Below are 23,586 nucleotides of genomic sequence, written 5' to 3' on the forward strand. Positions count from 1 at the left end.
ACAACAAAATACCGTCTGTTGATTTCTGAAAATACGAAACTAAAGAAGTAATAGACTTTTTGGGCCGTTCGTTCGATTGCAAACACATTGCAATTCTGGAAGTAACTGTGAATATTACCGTATACTGTATGTGTGAAGGAAAGTACACTGACGTCAGTTTATCAGTCTATTTTTAGAATATTTCTTGAGCAAACGAACACACTTTAAAGTCATTAACAGACGTTGTTGACATGAAACAAGACTGTCAATGATCTGCATGTGGTTGTATCATGTACTGTAGGTAGGCAATGTTAATGTACATGTACTACGTAGTATCATAATTTTTTTCACCTGATATTTTTTTTATAAGAAAAAAGTAAAAATAATACGACAAGGTTCCCAACAATAGAAATCTCACAATTATAGTTTGAACTAGTTACATTTATTATAATGATTTGATGGCACAAAATATTGTCATACTCATAATATGTGTCATCAGCCAGTTGTGGTTTCTGTTTCCTTGAAGGGACAATAACACTCTTGCTGGCTTGACAGCTCCAGTAAATAAATATTAGCCTTATTCTAAGTATTAGATGTTTAAGTATCCTACCTGTTGTGTAAATTATCCATTACATCCAGAGGGTTCAAAAATATTTTTAAATCCAAATTCCAAGACACATTTGAAAAGGTTTACGTTAGTCTTTTCAAATCATTTAGTTGAATTTTTCCAATTTTTTAAATTAGGTGTGTTAAGATGAAATTTGTATCATCAATTAATTGGAATACTGTAAAATAGTACAATTTGTTGACCAGAATAAAGATTGGGACATATTATTCTGTTACAACAAGAGTGGTATTGAGCCTTTAATTATTATTGTCAATAATATTGAAAGATCAGTAGGGTGCCAGTTAAGTCGTCCACACGCAAACTCTTCCACAACCACTGGTTAAGTCGTCCACAAGGTCTTACTCTTAGTTATGTCGTCCACAATTAGGCTAGGCTAATGGTTTTTATTATTTATTATTATTACAGCAGATTAATAGTGCACCCTTTCATATCACATGTTCAGGGGCACTTTACCGTGCTGTGAATTTTGGGGGAACCAGTAAAAAAACGTAGTCTCCATAGGTGTGTGGGCAACTCACAACCAATGTATTTTGATGTTTGTGGACTACTTAACCTAAGAGTTTGCTTGTGTTTGAGTTAACTGGCATTCAATCAAAATCCATTAACATGGTACTCATGGTAGATCACTAATACTATTCTAAATGGATGGACTTGTATTTCATTTTTCTATAAATCAGTTAAAAAATAATTAAACTGCAGTACAAGCAGGAAGTTATGCTTTATTACTCACTAGACAAATTACTGACAGTAGGCCCTATACTGTGCATTACAAAGAAAAAACACAATAGTGAAAAACGTTTGCAAGAAATGAAATTCACTTTTCTTCCCCTTTGCAGTGTTTGTAAATATACTTATAATATTAAAGTCTAAATATATGACTTTAGATTGTGTTTGATACATGTTGGTATACACATACGCCTACATCTGATTTTGGCCATCTTTTGTTTACATTCATGACACATATATTTTGTGTTGGAGTGTTGGAATTCATGGTTATGCAATACATGTATATTCATATATAATATCAAACACAGCTATCAAAAGTGATAATTGTGCATGTGCTGCAAATTCATAACAGCATTCGGGATTGGTCTATCATGAAGTAATTATTTAGTGACAACATTAAATGTTTTGTTAATGGTGATGGTCATTAGAATATATTTATTATCCTTTGAACAGCACTGTCAGCAGATGAACCAAAAAGGCATTCCTATTCTGAATATCCTCTCTTGTAGTAAATGTTTGTGTTGTTTTTATCCAATGCTTTATTTATGTGTCGAAGTGATTTACTTTAATGGCGTTGGATTATTGACTATATATTCAAAATTTCAAAATCTATAAATTAATTCATACATGTACTTGATTATCACTAAAGTATATATATAATGTCATGTGTTATACATGTATTTGCAGGTAAATATTGTAAGAATAAGACTGAGTTAACATAATTCACGCAACAAATGTAAAAGAATAGAAATGGCTTCTGAAGGACAACAGACAAGATATTCAGTAAATCTTAATGTTCCTCAAATGCCCAGAAACTTTAATATGGCGCACATGGCACAGGGCCTACTACCAAATTTGCCATCACAATTTACTAGACCAGTACGCCCAGTTTTCCACCATGGACCACGTCTTGAAGGAATGAGACCATCGTCAGTTGTTTTAAACATGGACAGTATGGCTCCCGAGTTCATGCAGGCTCGCAGTAATCTACCACCACATTTAAACCTACAACAACAATTTGATTTACAACAGCAATTGGCTAGTTTACATGATATCAATCAGAATACCAATGGTACCGCCACAAATCCTCAAGAAGAACCTCCACCATCACCAAATGGTGGTTTAGAGAATCAACTTGATTGGCGTCTGTTTGTATCCTGGTTACAGAACTCTGGCATATTTATTATTTTGTTATTTCTGAAACTAATGTATGATCACAGATTGGGTAAGTTATTGATAAATGTACTGTGTATACATGTATGTTCATTTACTAAAAATCTTATCAGACATACTATTTTTCAATAACTGCTCCATAGTATTTTCAAAAGGTTCCAGATTGTTGCAGGAACCCTTACATTGATGTGATATCGATTCATAATGTTGATATGATTCAATAATACAGTTGAGTCATGTATCTTTCTCTGTGCCTGTACCACCTCTAAATCGATCATTGCATTCTTGCTGGTGTATAATAGAACATTGTACTATATATAATATATTTCAGTACTGTTTGTATTTTTCAGGAGTTTTGATTTTTTTAGCTTTAGGTGGAACATTTTACTATGTAAACCAAAAATTAGTTGCCAGTATTCATCAGTGTTCAGTGAGGGTAAGTCGGTGAAGTGCAAAAATATGAAAACTAATGATTTTAATAATGATAATAATAAATGTAGTATACCTACCGACATTTAATGAAACCATAAACCTAATGATTTTAAAGTAACGATGCATAATTTGCATTTTTCGAAAAATATCGAATTTCCCATGTCTTAGTCCACCCAGATATGTTCTCAGGATTCCGATTGATTATTAAAACGTTTAATAGATATTTCCAGCTAGCATTCGTCAGATTAAAAACGGTCCCATTAATTAGTTTTGCGACCAATAAAGGCTTGTTACATAGAAAGCAGCATAGTTCGATGGAATTTCAAATCATCATATTTTTATACGCCCACATTATCAGTAAAGTAAAAATATGTGACAACTCTTGTTGCCTGCCCAGACGATTTAGCTGCTGTGGGCGTATGTTTCGTTGCTTGGCAACCTATCTTTGTATCTAGGGTACTTGCTTATCAAAATACCAAAATTCTTCCAAAATCGGAACTGCAGGTCTATGCGAAAATCAATAATCAATCCAAGATGGTGGCAACAGCGTGAAATGGCTTAAAATGCCAAATATCTCCGAAAGGAAGTGTTTTAGACCATATAAAAGTACTATGAATCAATATAAAAGTGATATCACTGAATCATATGGTGGGGTCAAATTGTTGCTATGATGTCATAGTGGCGTCATAATGCAATTTGAGTCAGAAAATCCAAAAATTAAATAGAAATGCCATTGAAATAAAGTAAGAATAGATAGAGGTACTATTGCACTGTATGCATGAAGTATTAAGAAAATCGATCACCAATCCAAGATGGCGGATAGTGACGGGAAATGGCCAGATCAATACTTTAGCGAAGGTTTGATCAGTGGAAAAGAAACTAAACAATAACTATAAGTTGCGTCGTTAGGACAAGCTATTGTACAGGTGATAAGACCAAGGGCTTTGATAGCACCCTTACAGCTAGGATAAGCGCTCCATGGAATGGGGATAATCGCTGCAGTAACATCACAAAACCAGATTGCTAAGAAAATTCCACATACATGTATAGATATGGGGAAGTTAGGTGTAACGGGTCAGAGTAAAATTGACATAAAAACACTACCACCATTCGGGACAGACCCGCAATCTTAGTTTTGATGCTCTTTTGAAAGTGTCAATTTGCCCGGAGATTGATATGTTATGGAAACTCAAACCTCGTCATAATACTCCCAACTAGGGAGGAAGCATGAGTCTGATTTACAAAGACCATGCTCACCATGGACAATCCTCGGTGTATTTCCTAAATATGATAGATATGCATTCTAGTGACAACACGTGTATATTTTCGATATTGTCATATCTATCAAACCTAGCTCACAATTACAAGCCATTATAACGTTCGACCAACCACTCTTCTGGAAGGCATCGGAAATTCTGAATGATTTGAATGATGATAATGATTTGAAAAATATTGACCAAGGGCTGTGATAGCACCCTTACAGCTAGGATTAGCGGTCCAATTATATTACCATCTAAGACAGCGACATGTTACCGATACATTAAATACTATAGGGTTTTGCTCATCGTACAGCGAGGTTCTCAGATTCAATTTGAATGCTGCCTGCTCTGATGCAGATATGCCAATTGGGGGGATGTCTGAACAAATGGCCCTCTTGTTTGCAGCTGATAATGTCGATCATAATAAAGTCCAAGACGAGTGAATTATGGTTTGGTTTTCGATATATTTGATGCAAGCAGCTTGAAATTTAGTTTGAGGTGACAGAATGGGTGACTGGCAGATTCATAAAGCGGCTGTGTACGATTGTCTGGAAATTTTTGGGGCTGCAGGACATTTCAACTACCTAAAATCAGCATATATGTACCTTCAAAATATGTCGAAATTAGAAACCACGTAACCTAAAGTAAATGCAATGTTTGAACAAGGACTCTTCGTATTAAGAAGAACCGAAAAATTCTGGGCCGGGCTTGGATTGGATCTAGGTATTGAACAGCTCCCCATGAGGGCCCTCAAAACTTCAGGAGGTTTAACCAGAGGCAGTATCATGACTGAAAGACAAATCGCTTTGTGGACAATGTCAATGCCTGTTTGCTCTCAATATACAATCAGGCAATGCAAGATTTCACAGGAAAGATGTTTGAAACCAGCACAAAGAAATGAAATGAAATGGGGTTTAACGTCCTACTGTTCTGCTCCTAAACTGGGCTAATGAAGACGGGCATACGCCATACAGTGTGCTATGACTATGAGGGAAATTTTGCCCGGGCAGCGGCACTATCGCCTACTGTTATATATATCGAATTCCAACTGCCAAGGGATCTTTTACGTGCATTCCAATGTAAACACGGGACCTCGGTTTTTCGTTTCATCCGAAGGACTAGACAGCTGTCCTTGTCAGGCCCTCTGTCCTGCATCACTGACAAGGGGGAACCACCCCGGAAAATCTGGATGAACTTTCTCGGCCGATGCAGGGATCGAACACCTGACCTCCAGGCTAGCAAGCCAGCGTCTTAGCCACGTGATCCCCCCAGCACAAAGAAACGATGCCATGCCGGATAAAGCATGACACAGAAGATTCTTCAAAGGTTTTCGGCAAATTCGACGACAACAAGTACTCGCCTTTGATCACATATCCCTGTTTGGGGATAATCATCTATGGTTTGGAAATCTAATAAAGTACATTTTACTCTCGACAACATATTTCATGGAAAAAAGGAAGAAATATTGACCTGGATGTCTGTATCTGGTGATATGGTGGCGACTGATTGGGGATGGATATAATATAAACTCTTGCTTTTACCAATGATAACTGATAAACTTCATGCACCGGACGAATTATTGAGAATAGCTCACTGTAACTTCACCACACACTGCGACAGTATGAGGTGTGGGTGTTGACAATACAGACTCTCCTGCACTAGCGCATGTGGTTCTTGCCAAACTGACAATTGTGATAATAGCATCAAACCTGATATTAATGGAGATGGAGAGGATGTTGATGCACTACCTGACATTCAATAGTATATAATTTAAATAAATGAATTGGGGTTTAACATCCTACTGTTTTGATCTGACTGGGCTAATGACATCCTCGATATCCCCAGTGGTTTCATTCCGTTCTACTCCACTACCCCCTGGGTTAATCTATGGGGGAGACACGTTTTCAAGTTATCCACCCTTGATGGTTGTGCTATTTTTATCGCCCAATACCATATATTATGTTCTCCAGATTTTGATTGTTTCTGTGTGTTTGAAGTATATGTTTGTGATATGCGCTTAGAAACACTTCACGTGTAATGAAGCGCTATTATAAATCGAACAATAATAATAATAATAATATATCATTAATTGGAAAGGAAGTTGGCAAAGGGAAGTAACTCTCAACGGACAAGGCTAGGAGTTAGCTTAAATGAGAGAAGTCCAAATTATGCGTATTTATTAACAACAAAGTATATAATATTATATCAATGAAGACCGTGCGTTTATGTAGGTTCAAGAGTTTTATTGAGAATTGTTCGTTCGCTGAGTTTTACGTCCACCTGATATCGTAGACAAGTTATTGAGAATCAAATGGCCAAGTTCAATAATGATAAACATAACAGAATGAAAAATTTCAGACAAATAACGAATAGTAATAACAATAACAAAAGTCAAACATATAGATGTTATACATACTTGAAATCAGCGAAAAATACTACAAATTTTAATAATACAATTAAATAAAATTGAATTACAAATATATACATTACTTACATAAATCATTCAGTAAATGGACATGAATATGGTTATCTACCCTTATAAAAACGAAGGCGAAACGACAGGTTTGTAAACTGTTTTTTGATTGTTTCGTAGACTATAGCTACAATTAAGGCCAGGGCAGATAATTTGAAATCGTGGAAACCCTATGGATTAACCCAGTGTAAAGTGGAGTAGAACGTAACAAGTACACTGGGGATACCGATCATGGGCTAATGAAGACCAGTATGATTTAAATAAGACACTTAATATATAAAGTGTGATAGTACCACCATTTATTCTTACTTTAATTAGGGGGCTTGGATGGCCGAATGGTTAGCATGCGCGCGCTGTATCATACGGTCTGTCATTGAGTCAACTGGCGTAGTTTCGATTCCCCGGTTGTACGTGGCAAGGAGTAGGGTCGCCTGTCCAACCTCGTGGGTTTTCTCCGGGTCCTCTGGTTTCCTCCTACTGCTAAAGACCCCTACGCGCAAAAATAAATTATTGAAATAAAATTGAACCATGTGTTAGTCCGTAAATGACCTAGTTTGTGTCGAGTGGACATTAAACCTCATTTCTCTCTCTCTCTCTCTCTCTCTTACTTTAATTTATTAAAAGGCATTTCTATCAATTTGTGTATTTTCAGATTTAATATTGCAATATGACGTCACTTTCTTTTTAATTTCTTCCTTTTCTGACTCAATATTGCGTTATGACGCCACCATGACGGCATAGCAACAATTTGACCCCATCATCTGATTCAGTGATATCACTTTTATGTTAACTTATAGAACATTTATATGGTCTAAAATACTTCCTTTCGGAAATATTTGATATTTTAAGCCATTTCACGCTGTCATCCGCCACCTTGGATTGATTATCGATTTTTGCATAGACCTGCAATTCCGATTTTGGAAGACATTTAGTATTTTGATAAGCAAGTACGACAGATACAAAAACAGTTGAATGCAGCTTTCTGCAAATTTATTCTGGGTCATAGTGGGCCTGTTCCATAGATTTACAGGTCTAGTAGTATTATAAATCTTACACGTTTATTACTGTCATGATTCTTTATATTTCAGGAATCTGGAAATAAAAGATATCTTTTACAACTTGGGGGACTTGTTTTCTATCTATTCATTAATATGGCTTTTGTTTATTATATGTTTTCTGATCAAGCGTTATGGAAATCGTAAGTGGAAGTTCTATAATGCTTTTTTTTTATACGCCCACATATTCATGTATCAGACTGTAACTTCATGGATTATGGCCCCTGATTGTGCACAATTTTTATCTGATTTCAATGAAACTTGAAATATAGGTTTATCACCCTAAGATCTCGGTTCCTTTCGATATTGGCATGTATTCGACTGTAACTTCATGGATTATGACCCCTGATTGTACGGAAAATCATGTTTTTAGAGGTAACAATTTTTATCCGATTTGGTTTAAACTTGAAATGTATGTTTATATTCGTGCATATCGGACCATAACTTCCTGAATTATGGCCCATGATTGTACGAAAAATCGCGTTTTTAGCTTGTGGTCCCTCAAAAGGTCACAATTATTATCCAAGTTCGAATTACGTGAAAATCGGGCCAAAACTGACAGACAAAATGGCCGCCCCTCGTATGCAAATAGTATAAACATCTGGTAAATCAAGGTTGTGGACCCTCTAGAGGTCACAATTTTGATCCGATTTCGATGAAACTTGAAATACATGTTTATAACCCAAAGATATTGGTTGCTTTCGATATTCGCACATATCGGATTGTAACTTCCTGAATTATGGACCTTGATTGTACGAAAAATCGCGTTTTGAGCTTGTGATCATGTGAATATATTATTACAGTTATACACTAATGATAGTTGAGTTTGAATTTCGTGAAAATCAGAAAAGGTTGTGGGCCCTCTCTAAGAGTCCACAGTTTTTATCCGATTTGGATGAAACTTTAAATATATGTTTTTATCATAAAGATTGTACGAAAAATCGCGTTTTGAGCTTGTGATCATGTGAATATATTATTACAGTTATACACTAATGATAATTGAGTTTGAATTTCGTGAAAATCAGAAAAGGTTGTGGGCCCTCTCTAGAGTCCACAGTTTTTATCTGATTTGGATGAAACTTTAAATATATGTTTTTATCATAAAGATCTTGGTTCCTTTTGATAATCACACATATCCGAACATTCCACCATAATGAAGGGTGAGTTGGAATTTCGGGAAAACCGAAATGAAACTGACATACAAAATGACCGTTCTTTGTATACAAATTGTATATAAGTATGTAATACAAAGGTTATGGACCCTCTAGATGTCACAATTTTTATCTGATTTTGATAAAACTTAAAACATATCTTTATATTCCAAAAATCTCAGTCCCTTGCACATTTCAGACCATATCTTTCTGGATTTCAAAAAATCGTTTTTGTTTTTGGCTTGTTCTTAGGGTTACATTGAGCACCGGGGGCGTGAACTTACTAGAGGGGTTTGGGGGCATGTCCCCAACTCCCCCCCCCCAGAAATTGTTTCATTTCTACAAGCCGGGAGATGCGTTTTCAGCCATTTTGTGACAGTAGTTACACTAAAAATATATGTTGTTGAATGGGTCATTGACAGGCATTATTTTAGTAATATTTGTAGGAGCCCGTCCAGTTTTAAGCCAATCTGTTTCACAGAGGATTACAAAAGTCTTCTAATATCTCTGTAAAAGATGATTGCCTTCAACACGTGACGTCACATCATGCGACTTCAGTCATTGGCTCAATGGCGCGTGCATTGTTTACATTACTCATTTTAATACCCATTTACAATAAATGGGCATTTGTTAACCAGTAAAGAATTTGTGAGACTGATAAATTGAAAGATACAATGTCATACAATCGATGACTTGTCAGACTTGTCTGAAATTTGCATGTAATCAAATGTGAATAAATAGCCAATCTGATTTAAATACAGATCCAATTTTCAGAGGGTTTTTTTATGTTTTGTGTGGGAGGTCACATATAATTAACCATTGCCACCATAGAAATGTGGTCTTATATTGCCTTTGTCCCCATCCATAAATTCACAATTCCTTGTGAAAACTCTAAAGATGAAATTTATGGTCTAATCTTTTTAAAATTTATATGTGTTTGCATTTATTAGTGAGAAACCATTTGTAGAATCTTGTGACCATTCTTAACAAGTGTCATCCGCTGTATTTGAAAAATATTTGCATTATATAAATTAGTGAAATGAAAAAGCCTATTGAATCTCAACAATATCCCTTTATTACTTCTAGAGTTATGTCCCTTATCCTAAATTGATGTTCTGCATTTTTGAATAAAAATAAACCTTCAAAATTTCATTTTCTGTTAAACTTTATTTTCAGATTAATATTTAGAACACCTAATGTAGCAGGGTTTGATATTTGGACCTTATTATGGGTTGTTTTAATCAATGATTATATGATTAAGTTTGCTACAGTCATAATAAAAGCCTTCATTACTATGATACCTAGTCAGTTATTAAAACACAGAAGAAGGGTATGTAATCTTGTTACTGTGTACTCTAACCTAATTTAAATTGGTAGATGTAAAATTTAACTTGTTAATAAACAGTATTGACACAACTTTTGTGAATGATCAGTGATAGAGACTGGATATTTGTACTATAGCTTAACCTGGTTGATAGTCATATGTATGGAAATGAGAATTATCACAAAGATGATATATATACATTATTTGGCGCCTCATGGTTTGGGATATCATCATCAGCAGTTACCGACTTTATTGATTAATTTTTATTTGGCATGGAAGCTGATATTTTCATATCGGACCATGTAATTCCAAAGTAAATCATAGTAGAATATCCCCAGTAACAAACTTGACAAGACTGTGTGAAATAATAAAATAATCTATCCAGAACGCTCTTGTAACCAGCCTATGAATGAAGGGCACATTGCCCGAAAAATATTCTGGATAAATTATTTTATTAATTCACACAGTCTTGTCAAGTTTGTTACCAGGGATATTCTACTATGATTTATCTACATGTACAAGGAATGGTTCCTGTCTTTCCTCAGATGCATCACTGAGATCCAAACTTGCCTTTACTGTTATAGGGACTCTTCCGCCCTTCTTTTCCTATTGTAGGTGTGGTTTTATCGTCTGCTTGGGATTATTTAATTCCAAAGTAGTCGCCAATTCTCACTAATCACTCAAGTATTTTGTATATTTTGAAATAGGTTTACCGGTTTTCTCTATGCAATCACGAGTTTGTTAAATGCATCTGTGTTAAAGGAGCTTATTAAACCTCTAACTCAGTATTATCCATAATAATTAAAATTATTTCGGCTAAGTAGGTACAAATGACTACCGTTCAGTTTGGACTGTTAGCCTATCTCAGCAAACATAATTGATTAGAAATTACAATAATAAATATAAAAATTGAATGTAAATCACTTTACCTACATTCATATGATATTAACTTGTGCTTTTAGATTTTAGACCCATTTTCATCTATTTTAATGTTCTATTTTACACCCTTTAATTGCAATTGCATGTAATCTACTTCATCTACAATTTCTGCCTCACAATGGTAGGGTGCTCTACCATAAAAATATCTCCAAATATATCGATAATATGCCACAATATTTGTGTAAATATAACAAGCCTTACCTTTAGCTCAACCAAATGAATGTTATAAGAAGGTTGTGAAAGCAAAAGGAAACTGATTAGTATTTTATTCTTGCCTACCTGCTGAGCTTCAGAGATATGAATTTTACTAAATCAAAAGATATATTGCTCCTAGCCATATAGTTAATAAATAAAATAGCAAATTGAAAAAAATAAAACAAACTTAATTTTCTAAAATTGTTGTACAAACAACTAACAATCAAAATATTGCTGTAATTCATAATTGTTTTTATTATTTGATAGTTGCGATGGCTATCTATAGGCTAATATAACCCATCAGTACTGCTGATAATGCATGCCCTGTGCCTCTGTCGTGTAATCACCTAAGAAATGTTCATTTCAGTCTGAACATTCACAGAAGTAAGTTCAACTTAGCGATGGTTTTCGTCAGCTTTAGAACATGAAATAAGATTTCCTTCAATTAAAAATTGTTCTGCTGTCTTACTTTGATTTATTATAATATTCTGTTACATTTATATTTACAGGGGAAATATTACATGTTTATCGAATATTTATCTCAATGTTTCCGTCAAATTATACCGATTATTCCATGGATGCACTTTCTGTCTGATGATCAACATACTGGGAAATGGTTTGCATCATTTGAAGTTATTGTATATTTATTATTTAAGGTGAGATAACTTCTTTTTTCTGCCAAAGTATTAAAAGTGAAATCAATATTTTAAATTCCTGTGGTAATAAGTTTTTAAAGATTTTTAAAGTTTTTGTATTTGATTTTCAGGTTAATATTGTGTGGGCATCCATTAGAGAATTACAAAAAGCTTTTCAGCGTCTACGTGTACATACAGTAAGTTCAACTTGTCATTAGTTTTTGTAATTATTTCCCTCAGGCTTTAAAAGGTAATGGTGTATTATATGAAATATGACTATAAAATCTGATGTGAATCCTCGTTCAGGTTACAGAGACATTTGTTTGTGAAGAATGTTACAGTCATAGTTTGTGAGGTTGTCTGTGATATGAGCTTTCCTCAGATATTTTAGTCTATTGTAGAAGATGATTATAGCTTATCATAGAGGTCTGAACCTGTTTAAAAATTGAAAATAGTATTTTATCATAGCTGATCATAGACAATTGTAGAGTATCACTGCAAATTGTAGCATTTGAGGGCAATCGTGGACTATCACAGTACCATTTCGATCTAGAGTTGTTACTTTCTACTTAGAGCAGTAGAAATTGACGCATGGTTGACAAGATACATAGGGAGTTGGGAAGGCTTAGTGGTCTTAGAGTGCTGGACTTCGACCTCTAGCTGGCCGTCACATCTGGCTTGCGGTTGTGGTTTCGATCCCTGGTGTGAGCATATGTGGCTTGGAGATAGGGGCGGGTTCTCAACCTCGTGGGTTTACTCCGGATAGGTACTCTGGTTTTCTGCCACAGAAAAGACCCCTGCGCTAAGATAATAAAAATGAAAAATAAGACTTGTCTGCGATATCACCTTTGGTGGAAGCGGACATTAAACACTAAGAACAACAACAACAAGATACATGTAGTAAGAGTTGATTCATAGTTACCTCCTAAATTGAAGATTAATGGCGTGTTAATACAACCAGAATGTTTTTTCATGTATATATGGCTGTTTGTGATATTGTATGCTGCTATTAGCTGCGATATGATAAACTATAAACTTTTTGACTTTTTTTTTTGACAATGACTTTCTGATCATTGAAAAGACTTAAGATATTTGAGGAGGCATACAAAATACATATTTAGTATTGAGTAATACAGTATGATTAGATGATATAAATCAAAATATAAATTGTCGGATATGATGATTTAATATATTATAGGTATTTGGTAGTAAACCAGGCTCAGAAGATTTAAAACAAAGAGGTGAAAATTGTCCAATATGCCAGGATGAACTTAAAGATGCTGTTATGTTAACTTGTAAAGTAAGATTATATTATTTATTATAATAAATCACCATCAGAAAGAAACCCAAAACATTTTGACTGCAAAGTTTCAAGATGGTGGAGCGAGGACATACCATATTCAATTTAATAACCAACTGGCTTCAATAATCACCCATCGCTTGACTTTTCTTAGAATTTTGAGCTACTGTGTCACTTAAAAATATATTCTGGTCCTCATTAATCACCACAGAAACTAGTTTGACAATTAGTTACTACCTGTACTCAGATCAGCATACAGTAACAAAACATGAGAATTAGTCAATAGTAAATTCCTGTGAACAGCACCTCGAAATGTTTGTGAGAAGTCAGGACTTTTTAGAAGTATCCAAAATATTTTTTTTTGGTATTGCCCAACTTGTACACTTTGTATAACAGTTATTAACTTGAATACAGAAGTAAACCAATTAATTAAAAAAGATCCTAATATATTTAGATTTTATACTTCCAATTTGGTTATTTCCAATCCAACATTATTTTTTGAGATCACTCCTATTTATAAGAACTACTCATTTGAGTAAGTGTTGACAGTGATTAATTGAGAATAATTAGTTCTATTGATTCAGAAATGTGTTGTGTGTTCATAGGGTTAACACACTCTGTAACATAATAAATGTTGTCTGATGTAAAACAAATTTAAATGTATAATATAAAACGTAATGAAATTTGATCTACCTAGTCTGGTATAGGTCTGCACACAACCAGCTTTATTTGTCATTTATGGTAATCATTAGTTTTCCCAGTCAGTGTACACATATATTTAGTTCATCAGATTGGACATAAGCTTCAATAATATACACAGTTCCAGAATCATGGTAAGATGTGGCCCCTCAGTTATATAAGTTCACTCCTTCCTCATCAATATAAATCATTGGCAGTAATGGGTCATTCCATGTCAAGTGGGTCAATTTTCAGAAATTTGGGAAATCGCCCCCCTCGAAAAAATCTGGAAAAAATATATGTTATTGTACATGTAAAAACTAGAAACTGTGCAAAATTTGTATTCTGTAGCTTAAAATTTGACTGAGATACGGGCATTTGAGTTTCATGAGTTACCAATAAGTTTTCGAAACAAAATATTTGTGTAGATTACGAATCTGCAGTCAGATTACATGTTAGTGGTAGGGTTCGCATACTACTTGGCCATAAAAACCGAAAACAATTTGGTGTAATTGTATATTTTTAGGATTTTGTAGTGCTCCAGGAGCTACAAGGTAATAGGCCCATAGTTTGGCCTATCCAGAGATTGCCGGTAGTACTACATAAGAAACATATGAGAACTCATCAGTCTTCACGAGATTCCCAGAAAATTGGCTTCGATGGTTTTAGACACAAATTTTTGAAAAGTGCCTCATATTTTCGATCCGAAAGAACCTGGTAGATGACCACCTAAAATTCTGAAACTTGGTGTAATTATAGTTTGTACTAAAATAATGTCTCCAACATATTATTATGTTAAAGCCATTATTGTCCCATTTTGTCAATTTTTTCAAAATGTGTAGTTTGAGTCATTCCATGTCAATTATCAGTGTTTTATCACCCATGAAGTTAAACCGTACCCATTTCGATTTTGCTGAAATATGGTTTATAATATGTTTATTAGGGCTGAAAAAGCTGATATTCCTAATTTTAGCTTGATCCGACTAATGGTTCCTGAGGTACAGTCCACCCAATTTGGGGGATTTCGGCCAAAATGGGCATGGCCGCTATTATTCAAAAGACCATAACCCAGTAACCGATAGGTCAAAATTGCTGGAATGGGAAAGCAGATGTCTTGCTGTTTGAATCAAGTTATCTATCTTTAGGAAAGTCTGCGGCAGGTTACTATGTATCATCAGAGCTTATATGAACATAATCCTGCTTTAAGTGCAAAGACACTAATTTTCAGTCTTAAGTGTGTATATAGAATTGATTTTGCATGTTTATAAAAAATATTGTACCTCCAATTGTTTGACATTGTGTAGAAAACATGTTGAGCTAAATTTTTCATGAAAGGTCATCTCAAGGTCACATGGTCTACAAGGTCAAATTCAAAGTCAAAAGGTCTTCACTTGTGGAATTCCCATACCAAAAATACTTATGCCAGCAATTTTGACTTATTGGTTACTGGGTTATAGTCATTTGAGTAATGGTGACCTCGCCTCGAATAGAATATTGAGATGGCATGGGACAAAAATGGTTTTAACATATACTAGAGACATTAGTACAAACTATAATTCCACCAAGTTTCAGATTATTAGGTGCTCATCTACCGGGTTCAATCGGCTCGAAAATATGATAATTGACATAGATTGACCCTAAACACAGATTTTGAAAAAAGTGAAAAAATATCTAGATGGCATGGGACAAAAATGTCTTTAACATATGTTGGAGACATTAGTACAAACTATAAGTATAATCACACAAAGATTCAGATTTTTAGGTACTCATGATCTACCAGGTTTCTTTCGGCTCGAAAATACGAGGCAATTTTCAAAAATTTGTGTCTAAAAAAACCATATTCGAGGCCAGTTGTCTGGGAATCTAGTGAAGACTTGTGCATTTTCATATGTTTATTATGTAGTACTACCGGCAATCTCTGGATAGGCGAAGATTTGGGTCTATATCTATTACTTTGTAGCTCCTGGAGCACTACAAAATCCAGAAAATGTACAATTACACCAAATTTTTTTTTCGGTTTTTATTACCAAGTAGCATGCAAACCCTACAACTCACCTGTAATCTGATTGCAGATTTGTAATCTACACAAAAAGTTCTTTAAGACAACCAAATGTGAGCTTCATATATATTATCTTCACTAGAAAGGTAAAAATAAGATATCTGAAACTCGAGTAAATTATTGATACAAATTTTGCACAGTTTCTAGTTTTAACATGTAAAAAAATATATATTATTTTTTCGAGGGGGGGACCACCCCTGGCCCACTTGACATGGAATGACGCTAATGACTTTGATTGTTGTTTCCTGCTATTCCAACTAATGTCTTTGATTGTTCTTTCCTGCTATTCCTTCCTGAGTTCTGTTATATATATCCAAAAATATTAGCACAACCATAAAGCTGCACTACTATGTTTCACGGTAAACAATGAAAAGATAAAACGTATTCCAACACAAACTGATTTCAACACTTGTTTAATAACATTTTAATATTTTAAAGTACTTTTCGTTCGTCTTTGGACTATTCATAAATAATGTCATTGTATGACGATGGACACAATAGTATATTTATACATATTTACATAGTAACACTGGGGTTTTAATTGGCTATAGTTACCATTGTAATATATGGTTACATAGTATATCCGTAACTAACAGAAAACATGTACACACGTGTGTTAATCTGTTGTAGATAGGATATAATTTAGGAACAAAGAGTGGAAGATGATCCAGGGATAGATTTTGAAAAATTAATGAAGTTAATGGCCAATTGTTAATTATTGACTATTAAGTTGAGGAACATATTTTTTAATAAAATGGTTTCCCATAACGCTGGCCAAGTCAATGCCATATTCTGGTCCTGCCATCTGCAGTTGATATGCAAAACCAACTCTCATCTGTGAACAGAACAGTTCTCCATTGCCTGTGTTGCAAGTTCTGGTGTTGTTGGGCAAACTGTAGACGTTCACGTCGATGGCGAGAGGTGAGCATCGGTCCACGGTAAGGTCTATGGCAATGGATGTTCTGTCTGGTGAGATGTTGGCGCACTGTATCGGTACTGATGGGTCTTCTCTGTGTTCCCACTGTCTGACGTGCTGTCTCAGATGCCTGTGTGAAGGGATTCTGTGAAGGCGGTCTTGTCGCCTTGTGGTATCCCTTCGTCTACCAGTTCGGGGGCGATCATCTGTGGTGTTGGTGGCCCAAAAGCATTGCTGCAGCCTGTAGATGATCCAAACATTGACCTGGAAGTGATTGGCAACGGCTTGGGCAGTGTGACCAGCATAGAGTCTTCCAAGCGCCTGGTTCCTCTAAGGTGGCATCCTGCTGATATTGTAGTGTGAATGATTCAACCAGGTATGAGGGTGCATTTTATAGGGCTGGTTCCGGTGAACAGCACGTGCAGCATGAGTTACATGAAAATCATGGAGAACACATTACCATCTCAGAAGTCAGGTTGCGTTTTTGAGAACATTTCCTGGGTCCAATTCTGTGTTTCGGAAGAACCCTTATTGCCCAGGAAAAGTTGGAGATGTGGTCACAAATAAACAATAAAAATATTTGGCAAGTTTTATGCAATGCGTCTATTCAGAGTAACATACTAACCTGATGTTTCTTTTGCTGCTTATTATATTTACAAATAAGAGCCAATTTCAGTATTACAATTCCATCGATGATTGGGTATCCTGTAAATGTGGACCGTCTCCCCGATGTAAAATGTTTTACAATCATTTATAAGTCAAAACATATGTTTTTTGTGTCACAATTCATATTGTAGTTGACACTAAAAGTAAAGTTATGAAAATTATATGATCGCAACTTTTACATCGAAGATCAGGGCATTTAGATACATAAAAACTGGTCTTTGTGATAGATGAATTGAATTTGGCTTTGGTTAGGTGGCGTTTTAGATTTGGTGGCTGTCTTTGTGATTTAATGAATTGAACATTATCAAATCTCGTTCTGAGGTTGTTGTTTGATGCCAGGATTGCCCTGCTCTCGTGCATTGTTTTAAAGAATTTGGGATTTTGAGGGGTTATGAGTAACGACAAAGGTAATGATATTATAGAATCTGTCTTTTGCTTTAGTAGCCCTCAATGTTAAGACATCAATTGCCAAAGCCTTATTTATCCCAACTTCTATTACCTCGAGGAAGTAATGCTGTTTCAATAAATTTCTATTTAGCTTAGCTAATCTGACAATCCAGAGGTCTTCATCTATCACAATGGTGCATATTTTTCTAACTAAAGAAAAGGGTATATTATTTTTGGTATGGTGTCGGTGACATGATTTATAAGAGAGATAGTTTTTATACGCCCACATTGAAATGTAGATGTATATTGCCGTCGCCCCCGTCCGTCCATCTGTCAGTCGGTCCGTCGTCCACAATTTCTTGTGAACGCTCTAAGTCTAATGCCAAAAGTTATTATCCAATTATTGTCCCCCGCCTTTCGAAGAAAGCAGGGGACTATTAAAATGGGTTCGTCCGTCTGTCTGTCCGTCTGTCTGTCCGTCCGTCCGTCTGTCTGTCCGTCTGTCCGTCCGTCCGTCTGTCTGTCCGTCACACTTTTTGGGACACAATAACTCTCTTCCTACTTGGTGTATGTGTTTATTAGGTCAATGCCTTGATGGAGTTCGAAGATGAGCATTTTCCGCTTAGGGTAAGCAGAGATAAGCAATTTGATTGGTTGATACTTTGGGGCACGATAACTCTCTTCCTAATTGAGCTAGAATGTTCAAACTTGGTGTGTGTGTTGATTAGGTCAATGCCTTGATGGAGTTCGAAGATGAGCATTTTCCGCTTAGGGTAAGCAGAGATAAGCAATTTGATTGGTTGAACTGTTTGATTGTTCAATACTTTGTAAAAGATAATTTGTGATAAATTTATATGTGTCCTCTAATTATTTTCCTATTTCGGCGGGGGACATCAGCCTCACTGTTGGCTTGTTTTAAAATTGATATATGTTGTTTACATTAGTGAGATGAAGAAGCCTATTTAATTTCAATAATTTCCGTTTATTACGTCTAGAGTTATGGCCCTTGTTTCACTTTGTTGAACCTTGTGAACGCTCTAATGCCAAAAGTTAACTTCCGATCTTTGTGAAATTTATATGCAATATTTAAGTTAATGAAACAAAGAAGCCTATTTAATTTCAACAATTTCTGTTTATTACGTCTAGATTTATGGTCCTTGTTTCACTTTATTGAACTTTGTGCCTTGTGAACGCTCTAACACCAAAAGTTATCACCCAATCTTTGTGAAATTTATATGCATGATTTGAATTAGTGAAACGAAGAAGCCTATTGAATTTCAGCAATTTCCGTTGATTACTTCTAGAGTTATGGCCCTTGGTTCACTTTGTTGCACCATGGGAATGCTCTAACGCTTTGCCGATCTGTATGAAATTTACATGTGTCATTTAAGTTAGTCAAGAGAAGAATCCTATTGAATTTCAGCAATTCTCGTTTATTACTTCTAGAGTTATGGCCCTTGTTTCACTTTGTGAATGCTCTAACCTCTAAAGTTAACTGCCAATCTGTACAAAATTTATATGTGCCATTTAAAGGTCACCGGAAAAGCATCATTTTTTTTTTAAATAATGCAAGTAATTATGTCAACATATCCTTTCCATAAGTATAACCCGAGCCCGAACGTCAATATTACCTGCAACAGGTAAATTTCAACATTAGTAATTTCCGCCGTTCTCCGTCGGTAGTCGGAACTTTCCGTCAATAAGCAATCCGTGTCGTCATTTTAGTCCTTCTGCACATAGAAATATAGACTAGAATATGAGCAGAGGGACTAAAATGACGTCACATTTATGGAAAGTTACGACTACCCACGGAGAATGCGCGGAAATTGCTAACGTTGAAATTTACCTGTTGCAGGTAATACTGACATTCGGGTTCGTGTTATACTTATGGAAAGGATATGTTGACATAATTACTTGCATTATTTAAAAAATTTATGAACCTTTTCCGGTGACCTTTAAGTTAGTAAAAAGAACAATCCTATTGAATTTCAGCAATTTCCGTTTATTACGGCTAGAATTATGGCTCTTTTGACTTTATTGAACCTTGTGAACGCTCCAACACTGAAATTTATCATCGGATCTTTGTGAAATTTATATGCATTATTTAAATTAGTGACACTACGAAGCCTATTGAATTTCAGAAATTTACAATAATTACTTCTAGAGTTATGGCCCTTGTTTCACTTTGTTAAACCATATAATTGTTAATGCTCGATTGATGAAAGTTATCATCCGATATGTATGAAATTTATATGCATCAATAATTTCTAGAGTTACGGCGATTGTGAACCTTGTGAACGTTTGAATGACAAAAGTGATCATGTGATCTGTATGAAATTTATATGCATTATTTAAATTAGTAAAACGAAAAAGCCTGTCAAATTTCAACAATTTCTGTAGATTACATCCAGAGTTGAGACCCTTGTTTCAGTTTGTAGAACCTTGTAAACCCTCAAACAACAAAATTTATAATCTGATCTGTATGGAACTGTCTTGTAAAGGCCCCCAATTACCTATAAAGGAATAAATATGCGACAAACCTTGTCGACCGCTCGGACGATTTAGCTGCTGTGGGCGTATCTTTCGTTGCCTAGCAATCTATCTTTGGTATCTGTTTCTTTAGAATATATATCCATTATAAGGAGTTCTCCCCTTTGTTTCACTAGAACATCCAAGAAAGCTATTTGCAGATCGTTCGTTTCAATTGTGAATTTGATATTAAGATTTAAATCATTCATTATTTGTTGCTAATCTGGAACGTTGCCAATTCATTTATTCCAAATACAGAATATATTGTCTAGGAATTGTTTCAACTGGTTTTCTAATGTTCAATTTCTACAATTGAGTATAATTTTTCAAGAAATCCCATTGTTAAATTACTTAATTGTGGTGCTGCCTTAGTACCCATCACTATGCCAAGAATCTGTTTATAATTTGTTTCGCCAAATGTAAAAGTGTTGTTAGTGAGGATGATTTGTATGGCTTTGAGGATGAAGTTATTTAAAATTCTCTCATGAATGCATTCAGGATGTTTATCTAGCCAATATTCTATGGCCTGAAAGCATAGGTCAAGGGAAATGTTGCGACACATATTACAAACATCCATGGTTACGAAAATGGCGCCATCGTTTTTTAGATTTTGCGGCAATCTATTAACAAAATCTACGCATTCCGATTAACAGATGTTACATTTGATAAGATTTGATAGTCTATTAGTAGGGCAGCACGGACCAGCAATTATTGGTCTGAATGTGAGATTGTCTGGCAGGAAAACACTGATGAATTTGTCATTTTGGTCTTTAATAGATTCCTTAATCATCTTGGATTTCTTGTATTTTTGAAAGACCATAAAACTGACTTGTTTTAAACTTGAATTTTCGGAGATAATCCTGTTCGTTGTCAGTCAGTTCATTTTTGTGATCTTGGATTAAACTGTTTATCAATCCCATTGTTCTTTTATCTCATAATATTCCACATCAATGATAACAATGTTACCCCCTTTATCGCTTTCTTTAATAATGATCGTATCGTTAGATTTTAAAGAATTTATAGCGCACTGTTCCTCCTTCGACACATTTGATTTTGCCTTGCGGTTTATAGGGAGTGACAACTTGGTTAAATAGTTGATGAAATTATTCAGCGTTAAGTCCTTGCCCTCACAATATCGTCTGGTGCAGTGTTTTCCCTATCTCCGAAAAATTTCTTTAGTGGTAGCTTCCTACAGAAGGCGTTAATATCACACTCTAATCCCTGTATATTAGCTTTAGGCATAGGTATATATATGTAGGGAACATTCTCTAACAATTGATTGACAGTAATATCTTTGATTCTTCTTTCCTGCCATTCCTCCCTGAGTCCCGCTATTTGTATGTAAAGGGGGTAATCTCTAACAATTTATTTTATCCAAATCTTTTTTTTTCTTACAGCACATATTCTGTGAAGATTGTGTTTCTGTATGGTTTGATCGTGAGCGAACCTGTCCTATGTGTCGAGCACAAATAACAGATAATCCTAGTTTTCAAGATGGCACCACAGTCATGCACTTACAGTGGTACTGATCACAGAATATTCATTATTTTTGTGTATGCAACAAAAAAAATATATAAATTGCAAAATAATTTAAAATGTTTTGCATTCTTGAACTTGTACAGTGATATCTAAATTTTTAATGTGTTTGGATCGATAAAAACGTATTATTTATCAGCTTTGATATCATCACTGTGGGAGTTAATTGAAGTGACTGGTGCATGTTTTAATTTCCTCTAAGAAGGAAATTTCTGGGTTAATGAACTGAGTATATATATATTTAAGTGATCTAAAATTCCCATGTCTTATATGGTTGTCACAGCAGATTATGGACAAGCAGGAAGTCTGGACTATTTTATTTTGTTTTGAAACTCATTTTATTGTTAACCTGGATTATCTAGCTTAAAGCTGAACTCCGATTACAAAACTACAGGAATAATTAAATAAAAAAAAAGGTAATGCCCTAAACGACCGCCATACTTGTTTTCAATTTGTAGAAGCAAAATGCCGATTGCTTAGGGGTAACAAAAAGACAGACAGGCCACGCCCGCGTCCAGCACATGCCTTGTCAAGCAAACTGGCCACATCCGGTTAGCCATTCAACTACCAATTACTTCCTGACTGATCGAAGTTCTTTCACTATCCTTACTATCAGCTAACTGAAAATGTTATTGCTACACAATTATTATGTCTGATCAGGTACATATTATTTTACTAATTAGACGAAATAAGTCAACCACGATCTCCTTTTGCTCTAAAAATAACAGAAAAACTGCATTACCCCAAACAATAACAAATCTACCAACCAACACCAACCAATTTTTTTCTTATTTCGTGAAATGTTTTGCACAATAATGTAGAAACACCAAATAATTTTCTGCATCATAAAGTCTAGTATTATCGTTCCAAAATATATCTAAAGCAGCAATAAAACTTTTGTTCCCTCCAACAAATAGGTATATTTTCACTTCAAAAGGGTATAAAATTCCATGTTGTTGACATAAACTCAAGGGACATAATGTCCACGAAAAAAATATCGCCATCCAAAATTATAAATAACAAGAGAGTGACCTTTCTTGATTATTTTGAAGTGAAAATATACCTATTTCAGTATTTGATGGAGAGAAGAACAGTTTTATTGCTGGTTTGATACATTTTGAATACTAGGCTTTAGCCTATGATGCAGAAACTTATTTGGTGTTTCTATACCTTGTTGTCCAAAACATTACACGAAATGTAATTTTGCCGGACAAAATGGCCACCCCTTGTACGCAAATAGTATAAATATATGGTACATCAAGGTTGTGGACCCTCTAGAAGTCACAATTTTGATCCGATTTTGATGAAACTTGAAATATATCTTTATAACCCAAAGATCTTCCTGAATTATTGCCCTTGATTGTACGAAAAATCGTTTTTCGTTTAGCTTGTTCTCTATCCATCTCTTGCAAAATGTGGGCGTACCCTGCCTGGCAGCCGCTGGTTAGATCTAGCAACAGTAAGCTTAATAATGAGAACATGTCAAAAAATTACAATCTGGCAACAATAAGTTTTAATAAAGAGAACATTGCAGAGTTTTAAGATC

General features: G+C 35.0%; 1 protein-coding gene across 2 annotated transcripts; it reads left to right on the plus strand.

Annotated features, from left to right (window-relative positions):
* The first annotated feature begins 134 nt into the window (after positions 1–134).
* On the plus strand, positions 135–22,473 carry LOC126825737 (RING finger and transmembrane domain-containing protein 2). 2 transcript variants are annotated; one of them, XM_050555512.1, is made up of 9 exons: positions 135–280; positions 2,021–2,558; positions 2,857–2,942; positions 7,759–7,868; positions 10,053–10,206; positions 11,844–11,990; positions 12,101–12,166; positions 13,168–13,269; positions 21,902–22,473. In XM_050555512.1, the coding sequence occupies exons 2-9, from the start codon at positions 2,084–2,086 to the stop codon at positions 22,031–22,033; spliced, it is 1,272 nt and encodes a 423-aa protein (XP_050411469.1). In that variant the 5' UTR covers positions 135–280; positions 2,021–2,083; the 3' UTR covers positions 22,034–22,473. The 2 variants fall into 2 exon arrangements, with proteins under 2 accessions (XP_050411469.1, XP_050411470.1); XM_050555513.2 differs by having other exon boundaries at positions 198–276.
* Positions 22,474–23,586: the final 1,113 nt, after the last annotated feature.

Source organism: Patella vulgata, chromosome 6 (genome assembly GCF_932274485.2).
Source record: "Patella vulgata chromosome 6, xgPatVulg1.2, whole genome shotgun sequence".
Taxonomy (NCBI): Eukaryota; Metazoa; Mollusca; class Gastropoda; family Patellidae; genus Patella; species Patella vulgata.